This window comes from Petromyzon marinus, chromosome 57 (genome assembly GCF_048934315.1).
Source record: "Petromyzon marinus isolate PM22_M1 ecotype Great Lakes invasive population chromosome 57, UKy_Petmar_22M1.pri1.0, whole genome shotgun sequence".
NCBI lineage: Eukaryota > Metazoa > Chordata > Hyperoartia > Petromyzontiformes > Petromyzontidae > Petromyzon > Petromyzon marinus.
This window is the reverse complement of record NC_133723.1, coordinates 1,887,981-1,904,198: the sequence shown is the minus strand read 5'-3', so window position 1 is coordinate 1,904,198 and position 16,218 is coordinate 1,887,981. Positions and strand designations below refer to the sequence as shown.

The following is a 16,218-nucleotide window of genomic DNA, read 5'->3' as shown; positions in this document are numbered from 1 at the left end:
AGGAGGAGTAGGGGGAGGAGGAGTAGGGGGAGGAGGAGTAGGGGGAGGAGGAGTAGGGGGAGGAGGAGTAGGGGGAGGATGAGTGGGGGGAGGAGGAGAAGGGGGAGGAGGAGTAGGGGGAGGAGGAGTAGGGGGAGGAGGAGTAGGGGGAGGAGGAGTAGGGGAGGAGGAGTAGGGGGAGGAGGAGGAGGGGGAGGAGGAGTAGGGGGAGGAGGAGTAGGGGGAGGAGGAGTAGGGGGAGGAGGAGTAGGGGAGGAGGAGTGGGGGAGGAGGAGTAGGGGAGGAGGTAGGGGGGAGGAGGAGTAGGGGGAGGAGTATGGGAGGAGGGAGTAGGGGGAGGAGGAGTAGGGGGAGGAGGGGGAGGAGGAGTAGGGGGAGGAGCAGTAGGGGGAGGAGGAGGGAGGAGGAGTAGGGGGAGGAGGAGTAGGGGAGGAGGAGTAGGGGAAGAGGAGGGGAGGAGTAGGGGGAGGAGGAGGGAGGAGGAGTAGGGGGAGGAGGAGTAGGGGGAGGAGGGAGGATGAGTAGGGGAGGAGGAGTAGGGAGGAGGAGTAGGGAGGAGGAGTAGGGGGAGGAGGAGAGTAGGGGAGGAGGAGTAGGGGGAGGAGGAGTAGGGGGAAGAGGAGGGGGAGGAGTATGGGGAGGAGGAGGGAGGAGGAGTAGGGGGAGGAGGAGTAGGGGAGGAGGGAGGATGAGTAGGGAGGAGGAGTAGGGAGGAGGAGTAGGGAGGAGGAGTAGGGGGGAGGAGGAGGAGTAGGGGGAGGAGGAGTAGGGGGAGGATGAGTAGGGGGAGGAGGAGTAGGGGGAGGAGGAGTAGGGGGAGGAGGAGTAGGGGGAGGAGGAGTAGGGGGAGGAGGAGTAGGGGGAGGAGGAGGAGGGGGAGGAGGAGTAGGGGAGGAGGAGTAGGGGGAGGAGGAGGAGGGAGGATGAGTAGGGGGAGGAGGAGTAGGGGGAGGAGGAGGAGGGAGGATGATTAGGGGGAGGAGGAGGGGGAGGAGTAGGGGGAGGAGGAGGGAGGAGGAGTAGGGGGAGGAGGAGTAGGGGGAGGAGGAGGATGAGAGTAGGGGGAGGAGGAGTATGGGGAGGAGGCGTAGGAGGAGGAGGAGTAGGGGGAGGAGGAGGGGAGGAGTAGAGGAGGAGGAGTAGGGGGAGGAGGAGGAGGAGGGAGGAGGAGTAGTAGGAGGAGTAGGGGAGGGGAGTAGGGGGAGGAGGAGGGGGAGGAGGAGTAGGGAGAGGAGGAGTAGGGGGAGGAGGAGTAGGGGGAGGAGGAGGGTGAGGAGGAGGGGGAGAAGGAGTAGGGAGAGGAGGAGGAGGGGGAGGAGGAGGAGGGAGGAGGGGGAGGAGGAGTAGGGGGAGGAGGAGTAGGGGGAGGAGGAGGAGGGGGAGGAGGCATAGGGGGAGGAGGAGTAGGGGGAGGAGGGAGGAGGAGTAGAGGGGAGGAGGAGGGGAGGATGAGTAGGGGAGGAGGAGTAGGGGGAGGAGGAGTAGGGGGAGGAGGAGTAGGGGGAGGAGGAGGGGGAGGAGTAGGGGGAGGAGGAGGGAGGAAGAGTAGGGGGAGGAGGAGGAGTAGGGGGAGGAGGAGGAGGGAGGATGAGTAGGGAGGAGGAGTAGGGAGGAGGAGGAGGGAAGAGGAGTAGGGGGAGGAGGAGGAGTAGGGGGAGGAGGAGTAGGGGGAGGATGAGTAGGGGGAGGAGGAGTAGGGGGAGGAGGAGTAGGGGGAGGAGGAGTAGGGGGAGGAGGAGTAGGGGGAGGATGAGTGGGGGGAAGGAGGAGTAGGGGGAGGAGGAGTAGGGGGAGGAGGAGGAGGGGGAGGAGGAGTAGGGGGAGGAGGAGTAGGGGGAGGAGGAGGAGGGAGGATGAGTAGGGGGAGGAGGAGGGGGAGGAGTAGGGGGAGGAGGAGGGAGGAGGAGTAGAGGGAGGAGGAGTAGGGGGAGGAGGAGGATGAGGAGTAGGGGGAGGAGGAGTAGGGGGAGGAGGCATAGGGGGAGGAGGAGTAGGGGGAGGAGGAGTAGAGGGAGGAGGAGTAGGGGGAGGAGGAGGAGGAGGAGGAGGGGAGGAGGAGTAGGAGGGAGGAGTAGGGGGAGGAGGAGTAGGGGAGGAGGGAGGAGGGGGAGGAGGAGTAGGGGGAGGAGGAGTAGGGGGAGGAGGGAGGATGAGGAGTAGGGGGAGGAGGAGTAGGGGGAGGAGGCGTAGGGGGAGTAGGGGGAGGAGGAGTAGAGGGAGGAGGAGTAGGGGGAGGAGGAGGAGGAGGAGGAGGAGGGAGGAGGAGTAGGAGGAGGAGTAGGGGGAGGAGGAGTAGGGGGAGGAGGAGGGGGAGGAGGAGGGGGAGGAGGAGGGGGAGGAGGAGGGGGAGGAGGAGTAGGGAGAGGAGGAGTAGGGGGAGGAGGAGTAGGGGGAGGAGGAGGGGGAGGAGGAGGGGGGAGAAGGAGTAGGGAGAGGAGGAGGAGGGGGAGGAGGAGGAGGAGGAGGAGGAGGGAGGAGGGGGAGGAGGAGGGGGAGGAGGAGGAGGGAGAGGAGGAGTAGGGGGAGGAGGAGTAGGGGGAGGAGGAGAAGGGGGAGGAGGAGGATGAGGTGTAGGGGGAGGAGGAGTAGGGGGAGGAGGCATAGGGGGAGGAGGAGTAGGGGGAGGAGGGAGGGGGGAGTAGAGGGAGGAGGAGTAGGGGGAGGAGAGGAGGAAGGAGGGAGGAGGAGTAGGAGGAGGAGTAGGGGAGGAGGAGGGGAGGAGGAGGGGGAGGAGGAGTAGGGAGAGGAGGAGGAGTAGGGAGAGGAGGAGGAGGGGGAGGAGGAGGAGGAGGAGGAGAGGGAGGGGGGAGGAGGAGTAGGGGGAGGAGGAGGGGAAGGAGGAGGGGGAGGAGGAGTAGGGAGGAGGAGTAGGAGGAGGAGTAGGGGGAGGAGGAGTAGGGGGAGGAGGAGGGGAGGGGAGGGAGGAGGAGGATAGGGAGAGGAGGAGTAGGGGGAGGAGGAGGGGGAGGAGGAGGGGGAGGAGGAGTAGGGAGAGGAGGAGTAGGGGAGGGTAGGGGGAGGAGGAGGGGGAGGAGGGAGGGGGAGGAGGAGTAGGGAGAGGAGGAGGAGGGGGAGGAGGAGGAGGAGGGGAGGAGGGAGGGGGAGGAGGAGGAGAGTAGGGAGAGGAGGAGTAGGGGGAGGGAGGAGGGGGGGAGAGGAGGGGGAGGAGGAGAGGGAGGAGGGAGTAAGGGGGAGGAGTAGGGGAGGAGGAGGGGAGGGGGAGGAGGAGTAGGGAGAGAGGAGGAGGAGGGGGAGGAGGAGGAGGAGGGAGGAGGAGGGGGAGGAGGAGGGGGAGGAGGAGTAGGGAGAGGAGGAGGAGTAGGGGGAGGAGGAGGAGGAGGAGGGAGGAGGAGGGGGAGGAGGAGGGGGAGAAGGAGTAGGGAGAGGAGGAGGAGAAGGAGTAGAGGAGAGGAGGAGGAGGAGGAGGGAGGAGGAGGGGAGGAGGAGGGGGAGGAGGAGTAGGGAGAGGAGGAGGAGTAGGGGGAGGAGGGCCCCACTTGTCGGGGCGTTGAGGCCGGTGGCGATGGCGCTGGTCAGGCACGAGTGGCCGTCGGCGGACGGCTCGGACGAGAGGCAGCCCCACTGCTCGGTGAGCCTGCACCAGGCAACAACAACAACAACATCATAAGGCAACGACAACCGCCTTCACCGCTACGTGGCGGTGACGTCACCACGGCACCTGTGCCACGCTAGGTGCACTTTGAGGCCACGTGAAGTGTCGAAGGCTCCTCGCTGGCAGGAAGCTCATGGGATAGAGCCAGGTGCCATGGGTTGACTGACTGAGATGGCTGGCTGATGGACGCGCCAGCTGTGTTGTCCACTGAGCCAACTCTCCGCGCTTTATCCGCCCGGTGCTCTGGTCATTGTAGATCCCCTGTGTAGCCTGAACAGACTGTAGGGGCAAGTGCTGTTAGCGAGTAGCAGCCTATGAAGGCAGGCCACGGCACACGAGGAGGTGGGTGGCCAGCACCACGCCCGGCCGTCTTTGTCTCCCCAGTGGCGATGTTCACACACCACACCAGGTACTCATTTGAGGCTGAGTCAACCTATGGGAGGCCCAGGACCAGCTCAGATAATCGTCACCGATGCTGGCCGCTGCGCTGCCGCTCCCCACGCTGCACGCTGCACTCTGTAGCTGCACACCGCACACTGCACACTGCACACCGCACACTGCACACCGCACGCCGCACACTGCACACCGCACACTGCACACTGCACACTGGACGCTGCACACTGCACACTGCACACCGCACACTGCACACCGCACGCCGCACACTGCACACTGCACGCTGCACACTGCACTCTGTAGCTGCACACCGCACGCTGCACGCGCGTGGAAGTCGCCGCCGGCCACATGGCCTGCTCAGAGCGAGCGCCTCGCACAAACCCGAAGGTTGGGAAAACTCAAATCCTGGTTAGGGGGGCGTTTTGGGGGGAGGGGGGGGGGTTGGTGGGGCTTTGGGGGTGGGGGTTTTGGGGGGTGTTGGCTGACTCAGCCCATCGTCACTTTGGGGGATATTGCCGGTGGTCGCTCTGTGGAGAGCCTCGCCCCCCACGGGAGACCGAGCACCGCCCCTCGATGCTCGCACGAGAAGCAGCCGTCGCTGACTCCGTTCATTCAATCTGACCTCGACTCACGTTAGCGCGCCGCGTTCTTCAATTTGCCACGGAACACGGTGGTGGTTTCCGTTGTTGTTTCGTGTTTTTCCTGCTCCCGTGTCCGCTTCACTGCCGTAACTTTACCTTCATTTGTTTCTGCTTCTGGAATTTTTGGCGGGCCGGGGTCACTGACGCCTGCAAACGACGCTCCTCTGTCCTGGTTTGTTGAGTTCTCGCCGGGTCGCGCAAACTCCAGCCTGTGACGCGCTGCGGTTGTCATGTGGATCCGCGATGGCGTGGACGAGCGGGCGGGCCGAGGGGGCCGAGGGGGCCGAGGGGGCCGAGGGGGCCGAGTGGATGAGCGGACGACTCACCCTGGCGTGGCCTCCATGAGATGAATGTGCCTCTCCAGGGAGGCGATCCTCAAGGTCAAGTACGAGGAGATGCCCACCAGCAGCACCGTCCTGGGGGGGGGGGGGGCAGAGGCGGTGTCCACACGCCGCACTCGTCAGAGGCTCCCAAGAGATGTCCAAAGAATCGGTCTCTGCGCTCCACTCGGCTGTGTGGGGCGACCGGGGCATCCCCGTGTGGTGCAAGCCACGTGAGTGTGCATGCGTGCATGTGTGCATGCGTGCGTGTGTGCGTGTGTGCATGTGTGCGTGCGTGTCTGCGAGTGTGCGAGCGTGTGTGTGCGTGTGTGCGTGTGTGCGTGCGTGCGTGTGTGCGTGCGTGTGTGCGAGTGTGCGAGTGTGTGTGTGTGCATGTGTGCGTGTGTGCGTGTGTGCGTGCGTGCGTGCGTGTGTGTGTGCGTGTGTGCGAGTGTGCGAGTGTGCGTGTGTGCGTCTGCAATGGTCAGTGCGCTGCACTGCGAACCTTGCGACCCGAATTTGATTCACCCTCACATCGATCACCGGTGACGATTATCTGAACAGGTCCTGGGCCTCCCCTCGCTCGACTCGACCTCAAATGAGTGGCTGGTGTGGGTGCGTAAACATCGCCACCGGGAAGACAAAGGCGGTCGGGCGTCGTGCTGGTCACCCACCCCCTCGTGCACCGTGCCGGCCTTCATAGCTGCTACTCATTAACAGCACTTGCCCCAACAGTCTGTTCAGGCTACACGGGGGGGGGGGGGGGGGGAGTGGGGATCTTTGTTTTTGACTGTGTGACCGTGCCGCCGGGAGGCTCACGTGAGGAACAAGGTGCAGAGCATGCAGCCGAGGCTGCGGCCTGAGCTTGGGGGCCCCGGTGCATCGTGGGTGGCGGTTGCAGCGCCGCCCTCCACCGCCGGTGCATTGTGGGAGTAGAGGCCGCCGTCTCCGTCCACGCTGTCGAAGCTGGGCTCCTGCGCGCTCGATAGTTGATCTGAAACGTGAACGCAGAAAAACACGCGCAGGCACCACGGATACCTTCAGACACTGATTGGCCGTGTTGGGTGGTGGAGGGCTGCGACACATTTATAAATAACGCGATCTAACCCAAAAACGTTTATTATGACCGACAGGTGCCGAGACACACACCTACAGGTACCTAGAGACATCTACAGGCATCAACAGTTACAGTGAGCGAAAAAAGTATTTGATCCCCTGCTGATTTTGTACGTTTGCCCACTGACAAAGAAATGATCATTCTATAATTTTAATGGTAGGTTTATTTGAACAGCGAGAGACAGAATAACAACAAAAAAAATCCAGAAATACGCATGTCAAAAATGTTATAAATTGATTGGCATTTTAATGAGGGAAATAAGTATTGACCCCTCTGCAAAACATGACTTAGTACTTGGTGGCAAAACCCTTGTTGGCAATCACAGACATCAGACGTTTCTTGTAGTTGGCCACCAGGTTTTCACACATCTCAGGAGGGATTTTGTCCCAACCTCTTTGCAGATCTTCTCCAAGTCATTAAGGTTTCGAGGCTGACGTTTGGCAACTCGAACCTTCAGCTCCCTCCACAGATTGTCTATGGGATTAAGGTCTGGAGAATGGCTAGGCCACTCCAGGACCTTAATGTGCTTCTTCTTGAGCCACTCCTTTGTTGCCTTGGCCGTGTGTTTTGGGTCATTGTCATGCTGGAATACCCATCCACGACCCATTTTCAATGCCCTGGCTGAGGGAAGGAGGTTCTCACCCAAGATTTGACGGTACATAGCCCCGTCCATCGTCCCTTTGATGCGGTGAAGTTGTCCTGTCCCCTTAGCAGAAAAACACCCCAAAGCATAATGTTTCCACCTCCATGTTTAACGGTGGGGATGGTGTTCTTGGGGTCATAGGCAGCATTCCTCCTCCAAACACGGCGAGTTGAGTTGATGCCAAAGAGCTCCATTTTGGTCTCATCTGACCACAACACTTTCACCCAGTTGTCCTCTGAATCATTCACATGTTCATTAGAAAACTTCATACGGGCATGTATATGTGCTTTCTTGAGCAGGGGGACCTTGCGGGCGCTGCAGGATTTCAGTCCTTCACGGCGTAGTGTGTTACCAATTGTTTTCTTGGTGACTATGGTCCCAGCTGCCTTGAGATCATTGACAAGATCCTCCCGTGTAGTTCTGGGCTGATTCCTCACCGTTCTCATGATCATTGCAACTCCACGAGGTGAGATTTTGCATGGAGCCCCAGGCCGAGGGAGATTGACAGTTCTTTTGTGTTTCTTCCATTTGCGAATAATCGCACCAACTGTTGTCACCTCACCAAGCTGCTTGGCAATGGTCTTGTAGCCCATTCCATCCTTGTGTAGGTCTACAATCTTGTCCCTGACATCCTTGGAGAGCTCTTGGGTCTTGGCCATGGTGGAGATTGTGGAATCTGATTGATTGCTTCTGTGGACAGGTGTCTTTTATACAGGCAACAAGCTGAGATTAGGAGCACTCCCTTCAAGAATGTGCTCCTAATCTCAGCTCATTACCTGTATGAAAGACACCTGGGAGCCAGAAATATTTCTGATTGAGAGGGGGTCAAATACTTATTTCCCTCATTAAAATGCAAATCAATTTATAACATTTTTGACATGCGTTTTTCTGGATTTTGTTGTTATTCTGTCTCTCACTGTTCAAATAAACCTACCATTAAAGTTATAGACTGATCATTTCTTTGTCAGTGGGTAAACATACAAAATCAGCAGGGGATCAAATACTTTTTTCCCATCACTGTACCTAGAGACACCGACAGATACCTACAGATACACGTACAGGCACTGACACATACCAAGAGACACTGACAAATACCTACAGACACACCTACAGGCACCGACACGTACCTAGAGACACTGACAGATACCTACAGGTACACTTACAGGCACTGACACATACCAAGAGACACTGACAAATACCTACAGACACACCTACAGGCACCAACACGTACTTAGAGACATCGACAGATACCTACAGATACACGTACAGGCACCAACACGTACCTAGAGACACCGACAGATAACTACAGACCCACCTCCCGGCACCGACACGTACCTACAGACACCGACAGATACCTACAGACCCACCTCCTGGCACCGACACGTACCTACAGACACCGACAGATACCTAGAGACACCGACAGATACCTACAGACACACCTACAGGCACCGACACGTACCTAGAGACACCGACAGATACCTACAGACACCGACAGATACCTACAGACCCACCTCCCGGCACCGACACGTACCTAGAGACACTGTTAGATACCTACAGACACACCTAGAGACACCGACAGATACCTACAGACACCGACAGATACCTACAGACCCACCTCCCGGCACCGACACGTACCTACAGACACCGACAGATACCTAGAGACATCGACAGATACCTACAGACACACTTACAGGCACCAACACGTACCTACAGACACCGACAGATACCTACAGAGACACCTCCCGGCACCGACAGGAACAGCAACACACCGGTGGTTTACGTCGGGGACGCCTTCCTGAAAGGTGCGATGACGAATATCTCAACGACGTCAATTGAAGCGATTGACAGGTGGTGGCTGGTGGTGGTGGAGGCGACGGATAATGGGAAGGAATGGATGATGCTGTCAGCGACGTGAGTGTGCGGGGCCGAGGCTGGCGGGAATCGGGTCGTGGTGTTAATGCAGCGACGAGGTGTTTGGGAAACGCCGCGAAAGGGGGAGACGTTAATCGGTGGTACGACTGTACTTCGAGACACCTAAAGACACGTACAGACAACAACAGACACCAACAGAAACCTACAGACACCTACAGGCACCAACAGAAACACAACAGACACCTACAGACACCTACAGGCACCAACAGAAACACAACAGACAACAACAGACAACTACAGACAACTACAGACACCTACAGCCACCAACAGAAACACAACATAAACACAACAGACAACTACAGACACCTACAGGCACCAACAGAAACACAACAGACAACTACAGACAACTACAGACACCTACAGGCACCAACAGAAACACAACAGACACCTACAGACAACTACAGACAACTACAGACACCAACAGAAACACAACAGACAACAACAGACAACTACAGACACCTACAGACAACTACAGACACCAACAGAAACACAACAGACAACTACAGACACCTACAGACACCTACAGGCACCAACAGAAACACAACATAAACACAACAGACAACTACAGACACCTACAGACACCAACAGAAACACAACAGAAACACAACAGACACCTACAGACACCTACAGGCACCAACAGAAACACAACAGAAACACAACAGACACCTACAGACACCTACAGACACCAACAGAAACACAACAGACAACTACAGACACCTACAGACACCTACAGGCACCAACAGAAACACAACAGACAACTACAGACAACTACAGACACCTACAGGCACCAACAGAAACACAACAGAAACACAACAGACAACTACAGACACCTACAGACACCTACAGGCACCAACAGAAACACAACAGACACCTACAGACACCTACAGACACCTACAGGCACCAACAGAAACACAACAGACAACTACAGACACCTACATACACCTACAGACACCAACAGAAACACAACAGAAACACAACAGACAACTACAGACACCTACAGACACCAACAGAAACACAACAGAAACACAACAGACACCTACAGACACCTACAGGCACCAACAGAAACACAACAGAAACACAACAGACAACTACAGACACCTACAGGCACCAACAGAAACACAACATAAACACAACAGACACCTACAGACAACAACAGACAACTACAGACACCTACAGACACCAACAGAAACACAACAGAAACACAACAGACACCTACAGACAACTACAGACACCAACAGAAACACAACAGAAACACAACAGACACCAACAGACAACTACAGACACCAACAGAAACACAACAGAAACACAACAGACAACTACAGACACCTACAGGCACCAACAGAAACACAACATAAACACAACAGACACCTACAGACAACAACAGACAACTACAGACACCTACAGACACCAACAGAAACACAACAGAAACACAACAGACACCTACAGACAACTACAGACACCAACAGAAACACAACAGAAACACAACAGACACCAACAGACAACTACAGACACCAACAGAAACACAACAGAAACACAACAGACAACTACAGACACCTACAGGCACCAACAGAAACACAACATAAACACAACAGACACCTACAGACAACAACAGACAACTACAGACACCTACAGACACCAACAGAAACACAACAGAAACACAACAGACACCTACAGACAACTACAGACACCAACAGAAACACAACAGAAACACAACAGACACCAACAGACAACTACAGACACTTACAGGCACCAACAGCGGCGTTACCTTTTCATTGGCTGCGAATTTTCTATGGAGACTACCTGGCGCGACCGCTCCATTTCCCTACCGTGTCTCCGTCCGGGGGAGTTGCTGCGTGAGCTGTCGCTGGAGTCTGAGTCGCGGCCACGCTTCGGACTGTCGGGTACATCTGGAAAGTTCTATGAGCACACACGCACACACACACACGCACACACACACACGCACACGCACGCAGGCCTAGGTGTACATGGGTGGTAGGGTAGATGGAGTGGTGAGGTGGAATGGTGGGGTGGTGGAGTTGTAGACTGGTGGAGCGGAGTGGTGGAGTGGATTTGTGGGGTGGAGTGGAGGAGTGGCAGAGCAGAGTGGTTGAGTCCAGCGATGGAGCGGAGTGGTTGAGTGGCGTGGCTGAGTAGAGCGGTGGGGTGGAGTGGTGGCGTGGAGTGATTGAGTGGAGCGGTGGGGTGGAGCGGTGGGGTGGAGCGGTGGAGCTGGGTGGTTGAGTGGCATGGCTGAGCAGAGCAGTGGGGTGGAGCGGTGGGGCTGGGTGGTTGAGTGGCGTGGCTGAGTGGAGCGGTGGGGTGGAGCGGTGGAGCTGGGTGGCTGAGTGGAGCGGTGGCTGAGTGGAGCGGTGGGGTGGAGCGGTGGGGCTGGGTGGTTGAGTGGCGTGGCTGAGTGGAGCGGTGGGGTGGAGCGGTGGGGCTGGGTGGTTGAGTGGCGTGGCTGAGTGGAGCGGTGGGGTGGAGCGGTGGAGCTGGGTGGCTGAGTGGAGCGGTGGGGCCGGTCCGCTTGGGCGGCCCGGCTCGGCAGAGTCCCCACCTCCAGGTGGGTGCACACGGCGCGAAGGACCTTCAGCGCCGTCTCCCGTGACAGCAGGGACACGAACGTGTGCTGGGGAGACACGGGCAGGGCACGGGGCAAACGCGGCCGTGAAGCAGGCAAAGACACTCGTCGGGTGAGGGTGGCGGGGGGGGCCCACAGAGAGGCCGCGAGGAGACGACGGCTCGGCAGGAATCTCGAGAAACGTGAACGGGCCGCTCGCGCACTCCCCGGCGCCGAGGGTCATCTCCTTCGCGGTTGCCGAGGTCGCGCGGCGGCGGTCGTTGCCGTGGCGGTGGTCGTTACCGTGGTGGTGGTGGTGGTCGTTACCGTGGCGGTGGTGGTGGTGATCCGCACGGCGTTGGGCACGAGCCGTGCCGTCTTGTCCTTGTGAATGGCCGTCACCTCGCAGACCGGCACCGCGATCTGCATACAGCCGCAGTGACAAGATGTTGACAACCTCGCCTGGTGTGCAGGAGGTCGTGGGTTCGATCCCGATCCTGGCGCCTGCTGCTGCTGTATATTTTGAGTTTTCTGCGTCTCTCTCTCATCATCATCACGGTGGCTAGGAGATGTTAACTACCTTGCCTGGTGTACAGGAGGTCATGGGTTCGATCCCGTGTCTCTCTCTCTCCACCGTGGTCACGTGGACTTTTCTCCGGGTTCCCCCATTTTATGTATTTGGCCGCTATAAATTCCCACGTGATGATAAGACACTTCGTTGAGACCCGTCATTTGTGGTAGCCAGGTGGCTTCTGAAAAATCAACTACACAGCTCAGTGGGGCCTTACCTGGTGAAAATAACAAAAACTGTTTTAGTTTCACAGCGGCACGGCCCTCATCAGGCACTCGGAGAGCGAACGCGCCACTCCCGCATGGCGCCCCAGTGAGTACGTGCCCACTCGTGCCCGTTCGTGCCCCATGGTGCCCTCTCGTGCCGAATTGATGCCCGTGTGCGTGGATCCCGGAGGGAGTGGAGCCCTCACTGCACCTTCATGCTTTTCCCAAAGAGGTTGGCGTGGAAGCAGATCCAAGACTTGGACACAAACAGTCGGCCCTGGTAAACAATGTCCTTTTGCAGGGCGCACGTGTACGCTGACGCACACAACACGCAACACAACACGCAACACATGTGCTCGCGGTGAGTAGGCGGTCATTCATTGACCCATCAATTACAATGCAACCTTTTAACACCGCAGAGTGAACCGGTACACGCTGCTCGGTCAGTCGAGGTCTGTCCTCAAAACTGAGCGGCTAACACAATACCATCGGCAGATCTCGACTTCAAATAAATTCCCCGCCACCCAAACACAGAGAGGCACCACGGTGGCTAGGAGATGTTGACTAACTCGCCAGGTATGCAGGAGGTCGTGGGTCCGATCCCAACTCTGACCCCTGCTGCTGTATATTTGGAGTTTGCGGTGTCTCTCTCCCCGTGGTGGCGTGGATTTTTCTCCGGGCCCTCCGGTTTTTCTCTCCACATTAAGAATCAGCATCACGCGAATAGAATTTTCGGCTGCTATAAATTTCCACGTGGTGATGAGCCACCACTTCGTTGAGCTATTATTTGTGATAGCCACACGCTTCTGAAAAAGAGCTGTGTACAGCTCAGTGGGGCCTTACCTGGTCATGTAAAAATGTTTATAGTTTAGTTTCAATAGGTGCCAATTCCCCGGACCGGTGGTAACCCTCCTGCAGGCTGACGTCACGGGCGCCAGCATGTCTCCTCATTTGCGTATCTCCGTCTCTCCACGTAAAACATAAAAGTGTTTCTTACACAACCCATCAGCCGCACGGCCTTCTGGGAGTCTTCTTCTTCTTCCGTATGGCATGTTTGGGAAACGCAGCAGATTACAAATCGATGTCGAGATTTGATATCCCACTTGACCACTTCGGAAGTAACCGTCGTGTGGATTAGTTTCAGATCGTTATTGAACGATGTGATTTGGGGCAGTCTTTTCACGACCGGGGGCAGTCCGTTCATGACTGGAGTAGTCTGTTAACGACTGGGGGCAGTCCGTTCACGACTTGGGGCAGTCCGTTCACGATTGGGGGCAGTCCGTTCACGATTGGGGGCAGTCCGTTCACGACCGGGGGCAGTCCGTTCACGATCGGGGGCAGTCCGTTCACGATCGGGGGCAGTCCGTTCGCGACTGGGGGCAGTCCGTTCACGATTGGGGGCAGTCCGTTCACGATGTGAATTCATTCCTCACGGGAGCGCTGCACTGTTTTCAAGACGAGCGAGGCTGTGGAACCGGTTTAAACGTGCAGCGTCCCATCGGCAGGGTCAGGCTTTATCGAGTCAGTGCTGGTGAACTGCCGACCTTTGGGGCAAGGGACCCCACCACCACCACCCCCTTTGTGCTGCCAAGTTCGAGGGGAAAAAATAATAATTGGTGGAGCGACACGGAACCCGAAGGCAGGTGGGGCGAGCGCGTCAATGGGAGAGAGGCCGACGACTCACTATCGATGAGCTCCTCTTGGTGAGAGATACTTTTGAAGAGCTTGTGAAATTGCCTGTTGTGCTTTTTTGGAGGCTGAGCAGACGGGGAGAGACAAGGGGTGGGGGCGGGAGGGGGGGGGTGAACCGTGAGTTATCTTTTAGCTATCACCGTTGCTCACCCACAGCGAGCACAATGCTCGCAGATCGCTCCACGCTATGTCACCTCCTCGGGAGATCGAACCGATGACCTCCCAGCTTCCTCCCACGTTCATACGCAGGGTGCTTCAAAAAAACATGTCAATTTGCAACAATACCACGGGAAATTTGAAGTTATCCTGAGATGTGTGCAAACCTGGTGGCCAACTACAAGAAACGTCTCACCTCTGTGATTGCCAACAAGGGTTTTGCCACCAAGTACTAAGTCATGTTTTGCAGAGGGGTCAAATACTAATATCTCTCATTAAAATGCAAATAATTTTTTAAACATTTTTGACATGCGTTTCTCTGGGTTTTGTTGTTGTTATTCTGTCTCTCAATGTTCAAATAAACCTACCATTAAAATTATAGACTGATCATTTCTTTGTCAGTGGGCAAACGTACAAAATCAGCAAGGGATCAAATACTTTTTTCCCTCTGTACGTAAGTGTAAACATTTATTTTTAAGCACCCTGTATATGTAAAATAAACTCATCATGGATTGGCTGAAAACATCTTCAAATAAAAAAACTAAAATATGAAATAAATAAACTTTTTTTTATTTCACCAGGCAAGGCCCACTGGGACTCTTTTTCAGAAGCGACCTGGCCTCAAGCGATATCTCACCAAAGTGGCTCAGCGTCATCGTGAGCACATTTACGGCGGCCGAATACCCTAGACGTGCGACGTCGATTCTCAATGTGGAGGGGAAAAACCGGAGGACAACCGGAGAAAAAATCCACACCACCACGGGGAGAGAGAGCGAGAGAGAGAGATGCGGAAACTCCAAATCTACAGCAGCAGCAGCAGGCGTTAGGGTCGGGATCGAACCCACGACCTTCTGCGTACCAGGCGAGGTAGTTAACATCTCATAGCCACCGTGGTGATGATGAGAGAGAGATGCGGAAACTCCAAATCTACAGCAGCAGCAGCAGGCGTCAGGGTCGGGATCGAACCCGCGACCTCCTGCGTACAAAGGCGAGGTAGTTGACAGCTCGCCATCGTACCGGCCAACCAACGCAGAACCAGGACCCTTTTGATAAAAAGAAACCCCCCCCCCTCAACTCTCATTGCCATTTCCCTGGCAGAAGGGCCTCTGGAGGTAGCTCTGGAGAGGCCCTCCCGTCGACGGAATTTCGCCCTGCTCGTCCACGCTGTCCAGGCGGAGTACGCACACTTTACCCCGCGGTCAGCGCGACCTGCCGCTCGCGCTGACCGCGGCTAACGCGTGGCGGCGGACGCGCGCCGTTGCGTCAGCTGCCGCGCCGGGAGATAGAACTGATGAGCTCACGTGCAGCCCTGTCTGTGCATTTCGCGTGCGCCACTCACGGTGATGGACATGTGCCTCCTCGTGTCAAATTGCTCCGATGGGACCGGGTCCAGGGTTTTTGAGCTGAAACGGAGCACACACGTACAACAACAACCACAACAATCGTCGCCATTCGCCACTAAGTGGCGGTGACGTCACCACATACAGACACACGTACAGACACACACAGACACACGTACAGACACACCCAAACACACGTACAGACACACACAAACACACGTACAGACACAAACACACATACAGACACGCACAAACACGTACAGACACAAATACACGTACAGACACACACAGATACACGTACAGACACACCCAAACACACGTACAGACACACACAAATACACGTACAAACACACGTACAGACACATACAGACACACGTACAAACAACAACCGCCATTCTGCCACTAAGTGGCGGTGACGTCACCACGTCGCTTGTGCCAGGCTAGGTGCACGTTGAGGCCACGTGAAGTGTCGAACGCCCGCTGGCAGGAGGTCACGGGGCAGACCCAGCAGATGCCACGGGTCGACTGACTAAGATGACTGAGATGAGTGGCCGATGCACCACCTGTGCCCCCTACTGTGCCAATCTACTGTGCTTTAGCCACCCGACGCTCCGCTCGTTGTTGTGAGCGTCGATCCTCTGCTCTCCGTTGTAGTTGGACTGCCTGCAACTGCCCAGTAGCGTCCTTCACGAGCCTCCTCCACAGAGGCCGATCTTGACACCGCTGGTACCAGCCATCGGCAAGTCCACTCAGCTCTATATCCTCCTGTACCACATCATTCCATCTCTTCTCTAGTTCATGCCGCGTCCGTTTAGCCCCCTCTGTCTGGCCTAAGAGAAGCTGTTTGGGCATGCGGTGGCTGGGCATGCGGGCGACATTACCCAGCCAACTCAGCCATGCCTGTCGGAGGAGCTCACTGATGGGCATATATCCAGATCTTTCAAGGATTTGTGAGCTCACACAATCCAGCCTGGTTAAACCCAGGATGGATTGTAGGCAGGTCAGGCTGAATGTTTCTAACCGGCGAAGATGTT

At 56.6% G+C, this 16,218-nt stretch overlaps 1 protein-coding gene across 1 annotated transcript in view; it reads right to left on the bottom strand.

The window, feature by feature from the left end:
• Positions 1-16,218, bottom strand: part of LOC116955041 (uncharacterized) — a 58,640-nt gene that overhangs the window by 7,725 nt on the left and 34,697 nt on the right. Inside the window, exons 3-11 of the mRNA XM_076052592.1 lie at positions 15,184-15,247; positions 13,681-13,753; positions 12,208-12,311; positions 11,547-11,642; positions 11,217-11,288; positions 10,486-10,576; positions 5,787-5,961; positions 4,974-5,063; positions 3,498-3,595 (exon numbers count right to left, since the gene is read on the bottom strand). Coding sequence (XP_075908707.1) covers positions 3,498-3,595; positions 4,974-5,063; positions 5,787-5,961; positions 10,486-10,576; positions 11,217-11,288; positions 11,547-11,642; positions 12,208-12,311; positions 13,681-13,753; positions 15,184-15,247 — 863 coding nt within the window. The remainder of the gene's footprint in view (positions 1-3,497; positions 3,596-4,973; positions 5,064-5,786; positions 5,962-10,485; positions 10,577-11,216; positions 11,289-11,546; positions 11,643-12,207; positions 12,312-13,680; positions 13,754-15,183; positions 15,248-16,218) is intronic.